This window comes from Cibotium barometz, chromosome 52, assembly GCF_041138505.1.
Source record: "Cibotium barometz isolate CiBa-2024 chromosome 52, ASM4113850v1, whole genome shotgun sequence".
Taxonomy (NCBI): domain Eukaryota; kingdom Viridiplantae; phylum Streptophyta; class Polypodiopsida; order Cyatheales; family Cibotiaceae; genus Cibotium; species Cibotium barometz.
Genome location: NC_141097.1, coordinates 40651301 through 40673248, shown reverse-complemented (window position 1 = coordinate 40673248; position 21948 = coordinate 40651301). Strand labels below are relative to the sequence as shown.

General features: G+C 43.3%; 1 protein-coding gene across 4 annotated transcripts; it reads right to left on the bottom strand.

Moving 5' to 3' along the window:
- Positions 1-2178: 2178 nt before the first annotated feature.
- NSH3 (inosine-uridine preferring nucleoside hydrolase family protein) lies at positions 2179-21433 on the bottom strand. 4 transcript variants are annotated; one of them, XM_086788264.1, is made up of 11 exons: positions 21139-21428; positions 12996-13175; positions 12740-12850; positions 8518-9030; positions 8135-8416; positions 7925-8044; positions 7498-7695; positions 7172-7425; positions 6883-7087; positions 6490-6801; positions 2179-2692 (listed from the first exon to the last, which is right to left on the bottom strand). In XM_086788264.1, exons 1-11 carry the CDS (start codon positions 21328-21330, stop codon positions 2405-2407), a joined length of 2655 nt encoding a protein of 884 aa, XP_086644390.1. In that variant the 5' UTR covers positions 21331-21428; the 3' UTR covers positions 2179-2404. The 4 variants fall into 4 exon arrangements, with proteins under 4 accessions (XP_086644390.1, XP_086644389.1, XP_086644391.1 ...); XM_086788263.1 differs by having other exon boundaries at positions 7172-7695; positions 21139-21430; XM_086788265.1 differs by lacking the exon at positions 21139-21428 and adding an exon at positions 17718-17792 and having other exon boundaries at positions 7172-7695.
- Positions 21434-21948: the final 515 nt, after the last annotated feature.

Sequence of the window (21948 nt, the reverse complement as noted above, 5' to 3'; positions counted from 1 at the left end):
AGGATTAAAACTTCTTGGATGGCTTCTCATGCTATAACTGAGTAATGATCAACCCACCTAATTAATATAAGACAGCACTTGCGGAGTGGAAAACTTATGCTTATAATCATGTCATGCCATTTGACTTGATCAATCACCCCACCACTTTCCAACACTTGATTTGTATAGCCTTCAAGGATCTTGGAAAGATCTTGGAGATATTCACTGATGTCCTTTGTGAACACTCAAAGTGGAAGTGGCATCTTACTCATCTTAGATTAGTTTTTGAGGAATGCAAACTCTATGGCATCTTATTGAGCCCACTCAAATGCAAATTCTAGGTTAAACATGATGTCATTCTTGGACACATTATCTTCAAAAATGGCATCTCCATAAACGAGAGCAAGGTCTGTGTGATCTTGGAGCTAACACCACCCGTAGGGTATTATAAAAGATGCATCTTCTTGCATGCCATATATATATATATCAGACCCTTGTATATAAGCTATTGTTTGTCACTGAATGGAAAGACGACTACCAATGGGCATACGAAAACCTAAGGCATTAGCAAGCACACCCATCTTGAGAACTCCCAATTATCCATATATATATCAATGCACATTGGGATAGCCAAGGGAACACAACATGGACTTCCCTGTGACTTTTGCTAGGTGCCAACTCAATAACACTATCAAGATTTTTGGTGAGAAGGCCTATAGAGGGAAGGAGTTGCACCACGTACGAGAGATAATGGGAGTACAAGGAGGTTGAAACAATGTGCCATTGCTACATAATATAGCAAGGGAGATGCCATTGACCATTTACTCGTCTCAATAATTTGCATCGTAGGAAGAATGCAGGTAATTTGGAACTATCCTCCTTAGAATGTTTCAAGAATGCATGCCAGCATGTGTAGAATGCAAGCCCTTAGAATGTTTCAAGAATGCATGCCAACATGTGTAGAATGCAAGCCCTTGATTTCTATGGTTTGGTAGCAGGGTTAAAAGTTAATTTTGCTAAATCAAAACTCATGTCTTTGAATGAGCGGGATTGGCATCATTTGTTGTGGCCCAAATTATTGCTCCCTCCTGATCATATCGTGCGACATTTGGGGTACCCCATTGGTTGGAATATTTCAATGGCACAAGAAAGGCGATGGGTATTGCACAAAATTTTCTATAAGATGGACTATTGGAAGCTTTCCATGTGGCCACTTCATGTTCGCTTGTGGATTGTGCAGTCCATCATTATGGCCTATGCGCAGTTTCATTTGATGTTGATCCCTTGGTCTTCTTCAGACATTGATCAATTCATGTCTAGGGCAATGGAATGTCTATGGCGTACAAAAACTGACCATAAGGCGGTTCGTCTTCTCAAATGCAATTATGTTTGTGCACCAAAGATGCATGGTGGTTTGAACATCCTTAACATTCATGTTCATCTACTTGCTCGTAAGGCTATGCTTTTGCCTACTTTCTTAGAGCAGCATCAACCTTGGGCTATATGCTTCTCTTAGAATGGATGCTTTTGGCCACTAGCTACCCAATATTCCGAATGTCATATTTGCGAGTTTTCATGGCATTATCCTAGGTTGTCCATTTTCCACCCGTCTGCTTTCAAAAAGCTTACTGTCTTCTTCTTCCACAGCCATGGATTCAAGAGCACGGTAATCACTTTTGGCATTTGGATAAGTCACTATCTTGGTGGAAAACCTGTCTTCGGTGAATTTGAAAAAGCAAGCTTCCTCTCAAGCAACGAGTCTTTCCCTAGTGGTCTAGTCGGAGTCCTCCCTCTAGCTGCCAGACACATTGCATCATCGACTTGCCCTACCTGCTCGCATTCGAGAGAGACGATCCTGCATCTTCTATGGGATTGCCCTACTACTCGTGAATTTCCAACCCGCCTGACACTGCCCGATTTTCTAGTATTTCCTTTGGCAGACATTTTTGGCTCTTTGGCAAAGATATGCCCCTACACTTAATTATGATCTCTTTTTTTCATGGTGCTGTTGTTGGGCTTTGTGGACATTATACCATGCCCGCAACACTATGTTGTTTGTGCAGACTTAGATAGATCTGTTTCTAGTTTTTTTGTAGTAGCTGTCCAATGTTGGGGCAGCTATGAACGTACATTGCACTTTTAATGAAATAGTGGTTTTCAAAAAAAAAAGTGTAGATGCAAGCAACATCATGGAGTATCGGCATATAGCAAGGAGAGAAGCTCCATTGGATCGATTTGAGGCATTGTCGTCACAAAATACTGAAATGTGGGCACTAGTTAGATATTGCCTAACATCATGTGTGCAAAGATTTTTCAGTTGAATTTATTGACATTCAGAAGCAGGACTGGTTTCCTTTGGGTAGCGTAATATTGAGGAGATCATGAATGGATGGAAAGCAATGGGTTGTGTTGGTGCGAGATTTTGCTAGTTGCATGTAGTCCAGGATCTTGCTTGGTCAGCAAAACTCGCGACGACAGCAGACTGAGAATGGCTGTTCAAAGCCTTGGCTATACTCATGGCGATGGGATGTGGGTTCACTTTGCTGCCTAAATAATGGACAGTTTTCCCCTTTCCATGGTCCACCTTGGTCCATCCATCCGTGGAAACATCACCACTTGACACTACCACCACAGGCTGTTGTTTGAAATAGCCTTGAAACTTCGGTTTCTGAACCAAGACAACGGCTGCAAGCACCTCTTCTAGGAGCTTTGCCTACATCAAAAAACACACAAAAATGAAGGTTAGTGATGTATCACATCTGCATCCTGCACCCCACCACAGATTTTTCCTATACAAACATTGCTCCTTATCAAGGATGAAAGTACCATGCAGATTATTAGTATTAATAGAAGTTAATGGCATGCATTATGACATGTTCGTGTCAGAATACGCACTGGAGATGATGACTAGATATGGGAACACAAGAGCAAAACGCAATGCAGAAAAATAACAGCACAAGAGATAGAGTGGTAGAGGCGTGTAACTCTGCTCTATATACTCAAGAAGATCCCGGGAATGATACAAAAATGACAAGGGGGCTGGGGGCCATAGCAGTCGGCCTGCTGTAGGGCAGCCGACAGGACACACAAAATCCCCACGACTGAAAATACTCAGTCGGCCAGCAGCAAAGGGAGTCGGCAAGCATGAGGGAAGTCCACGACCCATGCAAATCAGTCAGCCAATTCCAGAGACTCCACAGATGCAGTCGGCCAGGTTCAAGGTCCTCCTGCCACTACAGGACGGCCTCCCATGCCACATAAAAATAGGGAAAAATGGGGGAAAAATACGGAGAGTGGGGAAAAATGAGAAAACACCTCATAAGGGCGGGCACACCCACAACAAAGGCCCTGGTGTGTAAAAATAGATAGGAGATGACTTCTAACACCCCCTCTCAGCTCCTGGATGTGAAACCAACCACAGGGAGCTGGCCGCCTGAGCAAATCTTGAGATAGCGACTTCGTGAAGAGGTCCACCGTACTGTCCTCCGTCGAACAGAACTCTAGCAAGATGTCATCAGCAACGGTCTGTTCAGGAACAAAGTGCCTCTGGATGACCATGGGTTCCTCTAGTGGAAGCCCAAACCTGCAATGCAACCTCTGCATCCTCACCACCTCACAAGCAGCATCACAAGTAGCCCGGTACTCTGCCTCTGTCCTCGACAAGGCAAAAGATGACTGCCTCTTACTGCTCCGTAAAATTGCTCCTGGGCCTGAAGTAGATCTCCTTGTGTCCGGATCTCCTTCCCAAACTGAGTCACTCCAACCGTGGAGTCGGACTCCAATCAATCCCCCTCCTGTGTAAAAGAGTCCATGATTCTTCGCATGCCGCAGAAACCACAGGAAACGCAATCCTGCCTCCCAAAGAGTCATCTACAACCATGAGCTCAACTGCCTCACCAAGAAGCTCCCGTCCAATCTGGTGTCCATCAACCAAATCAATGAACTATTCTGCTTCTGAGCCAAAGAGGCATCACACTGCTCACAAGGATCAACACCTGTTACGGTGCAAAAACAAGTCTTGGAAACCTGTTGAAGACCACGCAAGGCCTTTGGAAACCTGTCAACCACCCCCTCTGAATCCGGAACCACAAAGCCTAGAGTATGCACCTCCTTCTACAAGTAATCAACTGCCACCTGCCTAGCTTTCCGAAAGGTCCCCGTGGAAAGAACATCCTCATCTACAAGAGGTTCTTTGTCCCGAATACTACGAGACATCAGAGCATAAGTTACCTGTTCAGTTTCCTCTAACTGACGAACACAAGAACTACCAACATCAGTACTAGAGAGTTCCTGCCAACTGCTGCCATCTACTGGCAAGCTATCCACCATCTGGTCCCGGAAAGCTTGCACCTGCAGCGTATCCACACTTAAGTGGCCATTACCAGACTGCCACTCATCACAAACCTGAGGACATGGGAGAGAGAGTGCTGAAAGTTTGTAAACTCCATTCTCCACTCCGCCTTCCCAAACTACATGGCCTGTTGCTTTGTCCCGGAGAGCAACAAAGTGCTCATCAAACTCCACCCATACGCCAGTCTTGCAAACCTGATGCACTGACAACAGATGAAAACCAAGTGACGGAACATACAACACCTGGGAGGAATGCTTCCCCCTCTGCCATCGGGAACTATCTCCATCCTACTCTCACTGTGAACTGCGATAGTGGACGTATCCCCAGTAAAAATGTGACCAGAAAACCTGCAAAGATCTTGTAAACCGGAACGGGAAGGAGTCATGTACCTGGAAGCACCACTATCTAGAATCCGCTCCCGAGTATCCGTTGCGGAGAGTCCTCCAATCTCCTCCCTACCTGAAGAAAATGAAACATCGCTGTCCCACCACCTCCAGGTGCACAAAAGCCGGAGTCTTCATGATTGCTGCTGAGGAATCTTCACCCTTCTCGGTCTTCCGCTTGGGACACTACCTCCAGTAGTGGCCTTTCTCGCCACAATCATTACAGGTCCTCTCTGTCTTTAGTTTCTCGAGATCAGTAAACGGACTTCTTCTCAGAAGACTTCTCCGACAAAGCCTTCCCTTTGTCTGTGTTACGGCCTTTCAACCGTTGGCCAGTTAAGGCCTCCGAACCTCCACCCTGAGGTTCGTGAATCGTTCCTCCTGGTCCAAGACCATGGGCCAAGCTCCTCCCACGTGATGGTACTAAGCCTGTCACACACTGGTAATCAAAGACGAGTAAAATGCTGAGTACTGAGAGGGCAAGTGTGACAGCAACGTCATGCCATGTCCTCTGACGATATCTCCTTCCCAGTCTGAAGAACTTCCTGCTGAAGAGCCTGCAGCTTGTTAATATGCTCCCACATCGTCAACGACTTTGCAGGCCTCTTCCAAGGAAATCCTCTTCATGGGCGATACCCTATTGTAAAGAGAAGCCAAATGCTGCCATATACCTTTGGCCAACGTCATATGCTTTACATGATTGATTACCTGCGGTGTGCAGTTGAGAAAGATAAACGAACGGACCCTGGCGTTGACACGATCCCACATCTGTGTCTGTGCCTCCCGGTCCTTTTGGATCGACGATAACTCCCCTTCCTCTACTTCCGGCCGTGGAACCCCAACAACGACGAAATCAGCGAGGTCGTGAGACTCCAGAACAGATTCCATCATAACCTTCCATATGCCGTAGCTGTTCCCGTCCAACTGACGGTCCACCGGGAACGTGGGGAGTGTCGGGATCTTCACATGCCTCTCGGCCATCTCAAACAGATCTGCCATTGCGGGGATGTACTCTGAAAAGGGTGGGTGGTTGGGAACAAAGAAGAACTAACACTTGCAAGTGGCTGTCCAGCAAATCAGCCCGCCGTCCTCTTGCTGCTCCTCTTCCCGAACAGTCCCGAACAGTCCACCAATCAGTAACACAACAGTCCCCCTCTTGCTCACACAAATCCCAAGAACTATCTAAAGCCTAGGCTCTGATACCATGTCAGAATACGCAGCGGAGATGATGACCAGATCTGGGAACACGAGAAAAACGCAATGCAGAAAAATAACAGCACAAGAGATAGAGTGGTAGAGGCGTGTAACTCTGCTCTATATACACAAGAAGATCCCGGGAATGATACAAAAATGACAAGGGGGCTGGGGGCCATTTTATATGGCCCCCCATCAGCAGTCGGCCTGCTTTAGGGCAGCCGACAGGACACACAAAATCCCCACGACTGAAAATACTCAGTCGGCCAGCAGCAAAGGGGGTCGGCCAGCATCAGGGAAGTCCACGACCCATGCAAATCAGTCGGCCACCTCCGGAGACTCCACAGATGCAGTCGGCCAGGTTCAAGGTCCTCCTGCCACTACAAGACTGCCTCCCATGCCATGGAAAAATAGGGAAAAATACGGAGAGTGGGGAAAAATGAGAAAACACCTCATAAGGGCGGGCACACCCACAACAAAGGCCTTGGTGTATAAAAATAGACAAGAGATGACTTCTAACAGTTCGTGATGGACGGTAGCAGGACTTATGGCATATGGCATGCATCATGACAAGCACCGTACCGTATGGGCATATGCACCGCTTTGCAGCTCGAGTTGGTGAACTGTGAGCAGCAATTTGTGCACAAACCTTGCTTCTGGGGTCTCCCTTCTGGCATCCAAGGTGTCAAGGATACTCATAACAAGGCTAGTTCCATGAAGAGCATCAAGAGGAACAAGGGATATTTTCAAGTCTGATTCAAGGGTTTTTTGGGCGGCTTGTGGATCCAAGAAGAAATTGAATTCAGACCTCATGTTTTCAGGTAAAGTAAAGATGTTGCCTAGATGTTCGGATTTATTTGAGTGACCAATAGATCCACCTGCAATAAATATTTCCTGTAGAAATCACAAAGGAAAGCTGTTAAAGAGTGTGCATGGAGTGACTTGTTTGAAGAGGACAATGTGAGTAAGCTTTACCTTAAGCAGAAATTTAAGGGTTGAGTTCGAAGTAAGAAATGTTGCTACGTTTGTAAGAGGACCGCCCGTGAGAAAAGCAACCTTTTCTTTCTTGTGATGCTGCTTCAATACATCCTCAATGACCTCTTGTGCTTTTGGCTGTCGTAGTTCTGGATGGTCCGTGTTCCTTGGTGCACCAAATTGAACTGAATTTTCAGCAGTGTATCTGAAAGAGAGGACTTGATCAGTCAAGTGCCTTATGATAAACAAGTGCTTTCTCACATTTCAAAGCAAAAAGAAGCTTTTGAACCTTCTTGGACTCCGGGGTAGTTCCCTTGCCAAACCAAACAGTGTGTCCGAATCAATGAATCCGCCTGCACCATTGGGAATCCATTGCCTATATTTGCAATCTCCTGTACTCTCTGACGGTAGATAGGCTTGGCCTACAGCAAAAAACTCCCCTAATCCAACAGGGATGTCATCGCGCCCCATCATATGGAGTATGTCATAGACAATGTCAATGGTAGCAGCATTTGACCACCCAGTTGCAGACACCGTGATCGCCTGGAAAAAAACACAAGGTAATGTCAGCAAAAACAAACAGTCACCAAGTAATACATCGATAGAAAGTCTAACCTTCAAATCTATGATTTTCCTGGGTAGCTTGAGTAGGTACAAAAGGGTAATGATGTCTCCGGGGCTTATGTCCATGTCAAAAATAACCGATTTTCCAATACTCCTATTGAGCCCTTCAGCTTTGTAAAGTACTTCCTTGTAGCATGGAAATTGTGTCTCAAAATTATACAGGGCTGCATGTTTTTTAGCATTCAATCTCTGCATCATGGATCAAAGCAGTTGAGAAGAAAAAGTCTCAATATTACTAGGGTAACCTCCAACTATATATACGTGCATGCATTCACCATACATACTCACACCTCGAGGGTTATGATTTTCCAGTTTTGACATTTTTCTGGAGGGGACATTCATACTCCTGTTTTTTTTCCATCTACATCATCTAGGCATGAGCTTTTCTGGTGGATCAGTGAAGAGTTAAAGCACTCACTTCAATAAAATTTGTTTGGAAAGAGAACTCAAGCTCTTTATGAGTATTTGAGTTTGGTTTAGCACTTGCTCCAACTTGCATCTTAGCACCTTCTGCAGAGCTCTCCATGGTATACCCATCCTGTTATAAGCCATAATTTTTATATCAACGAGAGGGCTTGCAAACTTCCCCCATCACGTTAAGGTATCATGATCCTAACAACACACATACCTCACATTTACCCTTTTTCCCTGACACTAAGCAGAATGAATCCTGCAGCCCTGTCTGGACATGCCCACTATGTATGCCGCCTTTCTGCAAATGGAACCTTGGCACAGTCCGATTATCAAAAAATGGATTGCTGCCATCTTGGGCTCCATATGGTCTATTAGAGGTTACCACAGTAACATTCCTATAGTGCAAAACACAGTACTTGTTCTTCTTGATGCTATGGTTGGTGAGAATGCCTGAAACTGCCACACCAGAGGTAAATGAGTCCCAGAGAAAGTATTCCTGTAAAATAATAACTCAATTGTATGAGGCATGCTGTCGTAACTGTCCTTGGGTACTGAGACGATTAGAAAGAAAGAACAATACTAATCCACCAAACTTACCTTATTGAAGTTGTTATTATCCCAAGTCTCTTTGGTTATCTTCAATACTAGATACACCCACTGGGCTTCATAAGTGTGCTGATTTTCTTCCAATGCAGAGAAGAACCTCTTGGATATGGGGATCGTGTTGGTGGCATCCAGCGGGACAAGTGTTATAGGGATTCCTGAATGGAAAACCTCATATGCTGCAAAGGGATCAGAAAACATGTTGAACTCTGCCCAAGGATTGGTATCAGTTGCATCAAAGAGGTTACCGCGATCACCGCATTGAGAAGGCACACAAGAAGGAGCAGATCCTTTTGGACAACACCCTGTGGGATTATGTGACTTAACCCCTCCACCCATGACATATATTCTCTCAACATTTTTTTTGACTTCTGGATGTGTCATCAAAACTGTAGCGAAGTTTGTATGAGATCCAATGAGAATGACGACAGTGGGGCCTTCTGAAAGGACTTCCAACATAACATTCTGTACTGTGGGCTGTCTCAGAGGCTCATAATGTCTTTTCCCCTGCACTCAGAGAAATATGAATCGGAGTGAAGCTTAAATCTCTCTCTCGCTCTCTCTCCACCCACACACACACACATATATATATATATGGAAATGAGGAAAGGTACTTAGATAAACTGTGTTCACGATCGATTTGGATTTAGTATTGGCCAAGGTTTCATGACGTGGTAATCATGCTTTAATCATTTCCCGTTTCAAAGCCAATAAATTTGGGGTTCCAAATAGTCAAACAAACTTAGCATGCAAATATGGATTGCAAAGGAATTTTGTCCACACTGTAAAATAAGGATATTAGAGAAAGGGAATCACCATTTCTTTATTTCATGAGGATATCATTGCTTCCTCACAGCAAAGGCACACCATCACACTTGGTGATGCTTTTAATCTATTGTTTGTGAAATTGAACTCGGTAATTTCAAAGACAGGACTGCAAACCGGCAGGTCAAGTTTATCGATTTCTATCTGGATTCCATTGTGCTCATCACTAATAGAACTAGACATCGAATAAACAGAGACAGCAAGAGTCTCAGAGAGCCACAGAAGAGTGTTACTGCATATGGCCAGCATCTACTGTATGTTATTGAATTGAATAGATTTTACAAGGAATCCTGCTTGATATGCTGAAAACTGAACTGCTCTTAGGAAGTTCTCTATGAACAAACCAAGAAAACATCCTCTAGTCCTCACTTTATAAGTTCTGGAAATGGATTGAGCTGTCTCATTTTTCAACAAAAATGCACTTGTAGAAGGACCATTTCTTATACATTACCACCGACGGTTCTGTACACAGACCAAGGTGTTTACAGAGGCACATGTCACAGCCTATTTTATTTTTCTGCGACCTCAATTATTTGAGTTGGTGTCAAGGGGTGGGGCAAAAAGGAATCAGTTTCGACAAAAGGGGATAAGCAGCTTGCCAAGGGAGATGTAGCCCAGTGGTTAGGTGCACTTACTCAAGACCGAGAGGTCCTGGTTCAAATTCCCAGCTGGTGCTCCCCACGATGGCACCCCAAATCGCCTTCAATCTACCACCCAGAAAAAAGAAGAAGGAGATAAGCAACTTGCTAATGTTTCTATTCAATAGGAGAGTTTCCGTTGGTCATATCAGGGTCCCCTTACATAGTTATGAAACGTGAGACAAAGCTTTAGGGGGTTGCCCAGTCACCAAGTGCCACTAGCATCTGCCAGCTATGGGAAATGTGGGAGATTGAGATGGAGGAGCATCATCTTGTGAAATGCTCTCACTACTATGAGATCTTGCGTAGATATTGCTTATCCCAAGAAGGTTTTGGCCCATTATCATATAGCTCATTCAGTTCTTCAATCAGAGATGCATGGGCCTCTTCCTTCTCGAGATGAAGGAGCTTTGAGAGGAATTGATGACTTCCAAAGAGACCACTCATCAGACAAAGACAGTTACGATCTCTTTCTTTGAAAACAACAAGCTAAATTTGAGAGAATGGACACATCAGGGTTTCCTAGGATATATGCCCCTTAGAGACTCTTTTCACATCAGCTCCAAAGTCACCTACGTGAGTAAGGATAGAGGATGGCACTCAAGTAAAAGTCACTAGATGCCCTACACCCAAAACCATGCATCCACCCACTCTCGCGCAAAGACAGTTACATGACCAAAGGATACCTGGTTATATCTAGGAAACATGCTACTGTGTGTATCCTTGATCCAAAGGTACTTATTGATGAGGCTCATAACCACATGCACACATTCTTTTTTTTTTTCAGAAAAGAGACTTCTATTATGTAAAATAAAGTCATACAAAGGGAGATCTCAACCAGCCCGGGGGCAATATGCTGCCATAAAAGTCCCATAGGAGTGGAGGAGAAGAAAATACCATGATTCCACTCTCAAATTTGCTGTGTTTTGTTTGCGTAGATCAAGAAGATCCTTGTATGCGGGCCTAGGTGGCCAAAAGAGAGTGAATGATGTCACTCCTTATGCTGCAAATACAGTGGGTGTCATATACCTGAATACCCTTGAAGCCTCTGATCAGATACGCTATGCCGTGATACTAGCAATAATCTCCCAGGTGGTGTCAACACTGAGCAAAGATGGTGTGTATCGAAACTGGGGGATACCCTGAAGCAAACATCTCTGAGCTATGCCCCCCTGGACAAGTATATCAAGATCTGCTCCCTTGCCCTCAAAAAGAAGATGTGGGCCAGATTGAGTTAACCATACGATGTAATATATATAGGATCACTCCTCAATCTGCCCAAGAGCCGCGGGCTATAGATACCCTGATTCTCACTCTCATAAACAATGATACATTGTCTGAGATGGAGTTTGGCATCTAGGACAATAGGGGTTCATGTCAAACCCTGATTCTCACTCTCATAAACAATGATACATTGTCTCAGATGGAGTTGGGCATCTAGGACAATAGGGGTCCATGTCAAAAATAGATCTCCACTGGTTGGTGAGCAACCCACCATCATGTAAAAACAGCCAGAAGTAGGACACATGGCTCCTCCTGTACGAGTGCTAGAATCTCTGCCTCTGAATGGGGGCTGTAATGTCATACATCTCCCTGTGAGGCCTAAGAGTGGGAACTCTTTGGGTTTGTCCAAGCATGAGCAACCTGGTGTACCTGAAGAAAGGTATGCTTCTCATGGGGTTAGTCCATTCCCACTCACCAGGGTCCCAATGTAGATATCTGCTAGGGCATCCACCATATAGCCATAGGCACCAAGAAGCATAAGTAACCATCGTTGGGGAAGGGTCAGTATACCAACACTTCCCAGAGTAAACCCACTACGCTCACTGGACTAATCACAGAGCCAGGTGTGCTCACCTATGCATCACATCTCTCCATCCGCCATCCAAACTAAATGGAATAAAAGGCAACAGCCTCTTCCTCCTCTGGTTTCGAGAATGCCATCTCCTAAAGGGGCACGCTTGTCCTAGAAAAAACCGCAAACCACAAGTGGTGATACTCATCTAAGAATGTACTAGTGATCCAGTGGTTAGGTATAGCTAAATCAATCTATGTAATCCGTCTAGATGCCTCTCTATGATCATCTAGAAGATTTTTAAAGTTCTTCTTGTCAGCCTCATCTACTGAGCTTGGGGGCCTGTGATATGAAAATATCTGCACACTACTCCAAGCCCGGATGATGGAGGAAACACATGGACACGTTCTAGTCCTATAGTGGTGCTTTGTGTGGCCATGCTTTTACCCCTCTTCGACACATTGGATTCATGAAATTTTACCCCTTGTTTAACTACTCTGAACTTTTAAGTACGCAGTTGTCAATTTTTTGGTTTTGATTTTTTGTTACATGCCATTATGAATAATGAATGTATATGGATGGAATACCATTGTCTCATGGACCCTTTGACATTAATAACATTTGCATTCTCTCTCTCAATATACTGAAGCAGGGAGCTGGTTGAGAAAATGCACTGTTAATTAAATGGAAATACTAACCAGACTGAGCTACCATGATGTAGATGAGTACATCAACAAAACCAATCAAGTAAACAATATTAGTATGAAGATGCATGACATTTTAGATTTGCAACTTTCAAGTTCATAAGAGTGAGCTTAAACCCAACTTCAACATGCTGAATATGGCATCTAGACCACCTGCTTTAGTATTCCAACTTACGTAGTTTCATCATGACTAGGACATTCATAAAGTGAAATGGAGTCCAAGGAGAACAAAGAAATATGCGTGGATTGTTTACCTGTGGAAGGAATTGCTTCCGGATGCCATACATAGTGTCAACATCTAAGAGCCCCCCTGATCCTGGGGGAATTGCTTGCCTATATCGACACCCGCCCCATGTTGAAAGCCCCTAAAACATCATAAGAGAGGAATTGAAACTGCTTAAGCATAATATTTCATGTAAATAATCTTCTTTTTAAGACATTGATTGGTTCTTGAGTCCATGCTATTTAAACCTTTTGCTGTGTAAAAGTTTCAGCAATATTGTTGCATACCTGCTCAATTAGAGGCAAATATCCTCCAACATTTGAGGAGAACTTCCCTGCATATGTAATGCCTCCTTCACCTCCTACACCGACTTGAATGTCATCTCGTCCCATCATATGAAGCAAGTCATAAACAAGGTTGACAGCATGGCCAGCATCAGACCAAGCATTTGCACTGATAGTAATGGCCTAGAGATCAGACAAGCATACAAGCATATGAAATGCAACTCCAGAAGTGTTGACAACTCAATATATAATAAGGCAAAAGACACAAAAATCTATAGCTCTTTTCTCTCTCTCTCTCTCTCTCTCTCTCTCTCTCTCTCTCTCTCTCTTCCCTTTTTTTTGCAAAAAAGAGGCCCTTCTATTACTTTTTAAGGAACCTGCCTAGAAGGCAGAATACAAAACACTGCAACAGCAGTAAAAGATACACAACAGGGGTGTTTCCTCCATGGCTGGCCACTTTCGGGATGACACTAAGTTGGTAAGCAGGTATCGCCACTCAGACCCCAATCTATAGCTCTTCTTAATGTAACAAGGTGAACAATGTGCTGCCAAGAGATCACGACAAAGATTTCTTTCTCAAAAGCAGATGGCTTTCTTGAAGAAGTATGTGGAATACTCGCTCATTGTTTTTTCTCAGTAATAATTCTAGCACCTGTTCCAGAGGATCCTTGCTAACAGGCCTCTCCCTGGTTCACCCATCCCGAACCCCATGTATGGAATTGTACCCACTCCTTGAGGTCCTCAACCAGCCCTTACTAGATCTTTCACACATCCCCAGACCTGCTACATTTTCTTTGTTCACTATCGGTGCCCAGGCAGTTATAGAGCCAGACTATAACTAACGTCTATGCCTCAGCACTCAAATCCATAGAGATCTCTTTTGCAGAAAGCCCGAGGCTGAGGACCAAAAAGCAAGCTGGTTTAAGATGTGATTGCTCCACTTTGAATCACATTTTCACTTTGAGAGCAGGCACATGCTAGGTCCATTGTTGTTTTGTCGATTTTCATACTATTTCAAAATGCTGAATGCAACTCATTCCCTTCAAGTCGCAAGCAGAACCCAGATCGTATCGTGCTCGTTTCCCCTTCAAGTAGAAAGATCTGGAGGTAACTCTTAACGCGATCAAAGGCGATTATCTTTCATACTGTAAGGGTGGGATTGAACAGGACTCCGCATATCTCCGGGTAGTTTTTTACAGTGCACGCTTCATCATGATTCATAAGCAAGGCTGGGTGGAATGTATCCTAGCTTGCACCATAGCATACATTCTTGGGCTTGGCAAAAAAAATCAGCACATGGTATGTGTGTGCTTGCCTTTGATGTTGCCAATGCTAGCCAGCCACCTCCGGCCGGTTTCAGATTTCTTCCCCGAAAAAGCTATATAGCTTTGGGTTGATGCTCTGCTCCTTAAAAAGTTCAAGCATTGAAAAGGTATGCTTCTAACTTTTAAAGTTCAAACTTATCATTTGCACATTCCCTTAACGATTTAAGATCGGATCCTTAATTGTATACAAATAGAAGATTGCCCAACTAATACACAAGAAGTGGTAACCATGGTGTGATTTAAACAAAAGTACACAACTTTGTGGGAGCAACATATCGTTTTGACTTGTTACTCTCCAACAAAACGAAGAGAGAAGTACTCTCACACTGTGTCTCCACATCAAGTATAATGGTCGTCTTTGAAAAAACACATCTTCTAAATATACTAAGATAGCCTTTAAAAAACTTTAATGAAAACAGTAGTTTTTTAGATTAACATCACAACAAAAAGAAACTAAAAATTAAATATTGGAAAACAAGGAGGTTGATTATTTTATTGAAAAAAAAAATGCATGAGCTTTAGCTAGAAAAAGTTATAAATTAAATCCCATTGCTTGGAGAGAGATAGAGAGAGAAAGAAAGAAAGAAAGAAAGATATATTAACGTCTCCTAAAGGCCAAAATGGCCCATGAGACCAAAACAAGGTACAACTGATGATGATGATGTCTCATCATAGCAAATCTGAAAGAAAGAATGAAAATAGTAACATCCTAAAAGAGCTAAGAGCTGAAAGCTGAACCGCTAAATCGTCGCAGTAAACTCCTTCGGTGGCGGGCAATGATGGCTCGAATTTGCCGATGGTGAGGAAGTCATGGGCGCGATCCTCGTGGTCGTGGGTGTCTCGCTCTAAAAATGGAGGGTGGTCGGGGAGTAGAGGCTGGTAGGGTTACAGTGCTGGCTCTGAAAAAATCTGTGAGGGCTCTCTGTCTAGGCAGCTCTGGTCCCATTGCCCTCTTGTCCCTCAATAGGCTCTCTCTGTGGCGTCTAAGCTCAAGTATGAAGAGCCCTAAGCACCTTTGGTCCTTAAAGTCCATGATCCGACGCAAAGGTTCAAAGCCTTCATGGAACCTAGCCAAAGCCCGTTAGTGCCTTGTAGAACAAGTCATATGTATACTTTGTGAAAAAGAACTACTAAGTTTGTGGTCGGTGTAGGCAGGTCCAAGATGGCTCAAACCACATGCAGAAGCACCGGGAGGCCTTCTTGAGGATCTAGTAGCATGGTCCCTTTCTTTACAGATAGTGGTGACGAGCCCACTTGGCATTAGACTACCTCTGTGGTTGTTCCTCCCTCCCCTCATTGTATGAGATAACCCTTCTACTCCTAGAGCAGCCAGTCGAAGGAGAAGAGCATCCTCCACTTTTATACATCTTGACTCTCGTCGTTTCCCATTTGGGGGCAGGTTTCTACTTAGCCATTTTGGTTGTTTTTCTTCATAACTAATAGAAAGATCTTTTTCCTGGAAAAAAAAAGAACTACCTAGTTCATCTTGTATTTCTTTGTTATTAATGCTCTTAAGGGTGTTGAAGCTATGCATTTCTTGTTACTGATTGTTTACAAATTGTAGCTTCTTGGTTTTGCATGCCATTTTGGCCTCTTTTAGATGATGATATTTCATTCTTTGTTTCTCTCCCTATATAGACCTATTAGGTCTCATTCTTTACGTTTACGAAATAATTGCCAATGTGCGTGAAACACATCTTCTTGTGAATCACTCAACAAATCTCTCTCTCTCTCTCTCTCTCTCTCTCTCTCTCTCTCTCTCTCCCAAAAAAAAAACTCATTTTCATGAGTACCACCACTTGCATACTAGGGAAACACTACAACACATTGGTGTGCAATCCACAAGCCCCTGACTTAACTTGGGTAGCTAGCTAGGCTATACAGATCCATCAATTGATCAATCATAGAGCGTCACCAAATCTGTAGGGTCCCATATCACCATGATCCATCATCCAGGTCTTGACCTAGGCCTAACGAGGTCCTAATTTTCTAAGAGTGATCCCAACTAGAGACCCCTTGATTATGAACAGTCCACTCACTTTCATAGGCATTGAGCAATCCACTCAGTAACATAGGCATTGAACTACTAGAAGCAATACACTTGGCATCAAGAAAAGCCAAATTTGCCTAACCTTAATAATGAAGCCAGCTTTTTATGGCTTTTTGAGCCCATAACTCTCTCTCTCTCTACAGACAATGCACAAAGGAGGTGCTAGGTTTATCCCACATGTAGGAGCCCAAGAGTGTCATGGCATCTCACAATGCAAGAGATGCACACATCTATATGTGAACTACAACAAGGGTTGGCATGCATAAGCAGGACCCCACTCTATATAACCAGCCCTCTCGAAATAAAAAAGCTGGGGGGAGGGTACATGTGAGATACCACATGGCTATTTATGCCATCACTCGTTGCACATGGGAGGCACATATAGGAAAAACCTAGCACCTCACCTCCTTCATACACAAGCAACCCCACTCCATTCATGCAAGAATTTCACCTCCTCCAAGATGGTTTTAGAGCTCGGTTATAGCTTCCTTGGGAAGCTCTTTCTCTACAGATAAAAGTTGTTCTTTGGAGAAATACTGGTATGTAAGTGTGTAAGACATAAATATCTAAACCAAATCAAAGGAAACGTTGCTTGGGTTAAAGACGTGACATAAGTCCAGAAATTGAAGTCGTTTAGAGTCCAAAACTCTTCCAAAGTGGAATGAACTAAAATTAGAAAGTCTAATAGCAGAGTTCAGGCTTGGAAGCAGGAATTAGCAGGCCGCAGGTGTTGCCGCAACTAGAAAGCATAATCCTATGGAAGCTGTTCCAGCTTCTGATGCAAATGCGTCCATTGAATCAAGCTCGAAATAGCAGATTGAATCTCAAGAGCTTATGCCTTCAAATCAAACGAAACGTTGCTTGGGCTAAAGACGTGACAAGAAATTGAAGTCATTTAGAGTCCAAAACTCTTTCAAAGTGGAATAAACTAAAATTAGAAGGTCTAATAGCAGAGTTCAGGCTTGGAAGCAGGAATTAGCAGCCTGCAACTTGCAGGTGTTGCCGCAACTAGAAAGCATAATCCTATGGAAGCTGTTCCAGCTTTGAATGTAAATGCGTCCATTGCATCAAGCTCGAAATAGCAGATTGAATCTCAAGAGCTTATGCCTTCAAAAATATCCAAGGTTTTAATTATTCACCGCTAAGCCACGATAAAAACAAATAGGAAAATAATCCTACTAATTCCATAAAAACTTTTTATAGCGGCCCAAGATACAAACAAATAGTTAAAAGGAAAAGCAAGTACCAAGAAGCGCTTCTAGTTAGGGTGCTGAGTAAATGATGTTCCAGTAGACTATGATATAATCTGTATTATTGACAGATTATCCGCTAATTAAGACGATTGCGTACCTTCAAGCTGAAGAGGGCGGGGTCTTTGTTTCTCTCCCTATACATACCATTTAGCTCTCATTCTTTATGTTTAGGGAATAATTACCAATGTGCGTCAAAACGATCTTCTTGTGACTCACTCAACAATATTATCTTTGGCATTTTCTTAGATTGAAATCTCTCTCTCTCCACTCTCTCTCTCCAAGATAATTGACTCCCTAGACTAGCGTTGCCTAAAGCTCTTCTTGCTCGAGCTCCGCAAACACAAGGACACTTTCTTTTGAGAAAGCTTCGGCCCTAGCCACCTTGACCCTCCCTCATCATCCAACCATCTGGACCTAGGAGGAGGACACCCATATAGTGGATCGTGTGGAACCACCTCGGGCTCCTCTAGACCCACCTCGCCCAAGAGGAGTTACCTCAGACTGGACCTCCACATTCCAGTCCAGTCCCCCGACACCACCCCCCTCCAAACATCGATCGTGATCCAATCATCATCTCCAAATCTAAGACATGCTCCATCACCATCAAGCTGCCTTTCCACATGACGAAGCTATGAGGGAGACCTCTCGGCCATACTCGTTAGCCCCATGCTTGATATTTTGGACAGTACCATCTATTGGGGGGCTGATGCTCCTCTCATGTTTCATGTTCTTGGTATTCCATGATAGATTTCCATGGACATTTTTGGTATCACTCTAGTGCGATAGTTGGTTTTATTTCTATTTCATTTTTCATTCTATGATGAGCTATGCCATGGACATTATTGTATCACTTTGGTCTCATATGCCCATTGGGTCTTTAGTAGACGTTTTAATTTCTCTCTCTCTCTCTCTCTCTCTCTCTCTCTCTCTCTCTCTCTCAATTTACATGCTCGAGGGGTGCACTACTAAAGAAAGCTATGTATCACGTGCATTTAAGGGGTATTTAAAAACCCTTTACCCAAACTGAGTGAATTTTTCATGAATAAAATGACCCCTTTTTCTTTATGGACTTACGGGTTTTTTTTTTAAAATGATTTAAAAAACCCTTCTGTAAATGTATTTCTATAAATTTACCTTAAAATTTTGAATTGAAAAACCTTCATTTGAACTCACGTGCTATACTGACATATTTTTAGGTGAACCCCCGAGTTTACGTACCACCACTTGCATACCACGTAAACACTACAACACATTGGTGTGCAATCCACAAGCCCCTCGACTTAAACTTGGGTAGATAGCTAGAGTACCACCTAGGCTATACACATGCATCAACTGATCAATCATAGAGTATCACCAAATCCCTAGGGTTGCATATAATCGTGATACATCATCCAAAAGCAAGCTAGGTCTTGACCTAAGCCTAACAAGATCCTCATTTTCTAAGAGTTATCCCAACTAGAGACCCCTTGATTATGAGCAATCCACTCACTATCATAGGCATTGAGTAATTCATTCATTGACATAGGCATTGAGTTACTAAGCACTATACTTGGCATCCAAGAAAGCCAAATTTTGGCTAACCTTAATAATAGAGCCAGCTCTTTATGGCCTTTTGAGCCTCTCTCTCTCTCTCTCTCTCTCTCTCTCTCTCTCGGGAGAGGTAATGGACAGTGCACACATAACACTTGTAAATTGAGATCGTACATGACCCCATTCTAAGGTACTAAAATGTGAGATATTGCTTGAAGGTACAAATCTCACTTGAATGGAGGGGAGTTTCTTGTGTATAAAGGAGGTGCTAGGTTTATCCCATATGCACCTCCCATGTAGGTGCTCAAGAGTGTCATGGTGTCTCACAATCCAAGAGATGCACACATCTGTACGTGAACTACAATAAGGGTTGGCATGATAAGTAGGGCCCCACTCTATCTAACCAACCCTTTCGAAATTAAAAAGCTTGGGAGGGGGGGTGTGGGGGGGCGAGTGTACATGTGAGGCACCACACGGCTATTTATGTCATTGCTTGTTCCACATGGGAGGCACATGTAGGAAAAACCTAGCACTTCCTTCATACGCAAGCAACCCCACTCTATGCATGCAAGAATTACACCTCCTTTCCAAGATGGTTTTAGAGCTTGGTTCATCTAATCTCAAGTCGCTCCTCTCCATGATCAATTGGAGAGGTGGAAGGTGCAAATCATGTGTTGGTGCCTCTCATATCTCTACTTCCCTAGAGCTAGATCTTCTGGGTGTGGAGGGCTAATCAGGCAAAGTAGAGCCTTGCTCTCCCTCTTGCAAGCTCACATATGTGTGCTTATCACTGGCCCCATGAACGGTGCTCGTGTTTCTTGACTCCTAAGTAACTCACTACAGATAAAAATCTCACAATTTAACAACTTTGTAAAAATAAAGGCTAGTGTTCAAGAAATCCATGCCATTGAGTTTCATATGAGTATACCCCAATAATTTGCAAACAATTTTCCAAAATGTTAACATTCAGCATGCAATTTTTTTTCACTAACTTAAGCTCTTTATTGGAAATTTCTCAAATTATCGTTTATTGTTGTGATTCATCCTCACACCATCTTCTTTGAAAGTTTGACATAAATTTTTACTCTTCATTCAATCATGTGCTTTACAAATGTAACTAGTTACTTTCCAGGCATGCTTACTCATAGATAAGGATTGTTAAATTCTAAATATTAACCTCAAAGGTTTCACTATGTAGAAACCATGTAAAGCAAGTACATTCAAGGGGTATTTAGAATACGTTTTTTCAATGGAATAATTTAATATTTTAAAGACAGTCTTTTCATGAATTTATTGCTAAATAAATTATCACTTGTGCATGAACTTTCCTTGCTTTTAAATAAAAGAAAACACTTTTTTTTATGTATATGCATAAATTTTGTAGCTCCATGAAAAAGTGAAACCCCTTGATTGAAGTATCATTCTATCTTACAAGTTTTCATCCTTGGTAGTGTTCATTACACATGCAAAAATTAAGTGTGTAAGACATAAATATCTAAACCAGAAGTGACGAGTCCACAAATTAAAATGATTTAGACTCCAAAACTCGTCCAAAAATCGAAAGCGGGCCAATGGGTTTACGTTCACTAAGCAGAGTTCAGGCTTGGAAGCAGGGCAAGCGAATTAGCAGGCTGCAACTTGCAGGTGTTTCCGCAACTAGAAAGCATAATCCTGTGGGAGCTGTTCCAACTTCGAATGTAAATGCGGCCATTGCATCAAGCTCGAATAGCAGATTGAATCTCAAGAGCTTATGCTTTTTAAAATTATCCTACTAATTGCAGAACGCTTTTATTATAGTAAATAAAAGCTTTGAACTCTAAGCCACGTTAAAACCAAATAGGGAATAGCAGCCCACGATACAAACAAGGGAAAACAAGTACCAAGAATTAGGGTGTTGGGTAAATGTTGCAATAACGCATCAGACTATGATATAGTCTGTATTATTCACAGATTATCCACTAATTAAGATGATTGCGGTTGGGGCGTACCTTCAAGCTGAAGAGGGCAGGGTCTTGCTTGAGGAGGTAGAGGATGGCAAACACGTCGTCTGAGTCCACGTCGGTGTCCAGCAGGATGTGTGTCGGCACTGACTCAGCGCCGCTGCAAGAGCAGCGCCAGGCCAGCATCCACACCAGCACTAAGACCAAGTTAGCTGCTACAACGCGAGCTCGAGCAAGCATTGTGTGTGTGTGTGTGTGTGTGTTACTCAGAATGAACAGAAGGGAAAGCAAGAGCAAAGTAGCCTATCATAGCGCTGGTGTGGTTGACGTGTCGTTCAGGAGAACCCCCCCTTTTAAGATCTCCCCTGGTCCCAACTCCCGACTCCGAAGCCTTAAAAGCTGCGTCGGGAAAGGCGATGCTCAAGGCTTGACCAGTGCAGGGTGGTAAAATGATACAAGTATCTTGTAAGCATCCGCCCACGTGGCAGGCCCTTGCGAAATCCCTCGATAAACTTCTCTTTTTTTCAAGCGTTCACACGAAACTGTACGATATGCCCTTGTTCTCTCTGCATTGTCCATGCTTCAGAGTCTACACTTTAGACGAAAAGCCATTGGCTATGGGCCCAAGGGGTGCGGGAGTTCCGAGGGATGAGGTTTCCGTGTAAAAACCAAGCCCCGCTTGAGTCGGCTTTAGCTTTTGTAGGGGATTGATGTGAGATATATTCTTGACTTCTAGGCAAAGTTGTGAAATGAGATGGGAGCCTCCACGGACTAGGAGGGATGAAATTTGAATTGTCAAAACGCACACGTATGATAAGCCCCACACCCAAGCTAATAGGGGATTGATGTGATATATCC

Excerpts from the sequence above, each read along its gene's own strand:
- NSH3 (XM_086788263.1), bottom strand. The coding sequence starts at position 21,330 with ATGCTTGCTCGAGCTCGCGTTGTAGCAGCTAACTTGGTCTTAGTGCTG. Across the intron at positions 9,031-12,739 it reads GGAAGCAATTCCTTCCACAG|GGGAAAAGACATTATGAGCC; the intron begins GTAAACAATCCA and ends CTCTGAGTGCAG. Across the intron at positions 6,802-6,882 it reads CCCTTAAATTTCTGCTTAAG|GAAATATTTATTGCAGGTGG; the intron begins GTAAAGCTTACT and ends TGATTTCTACAG.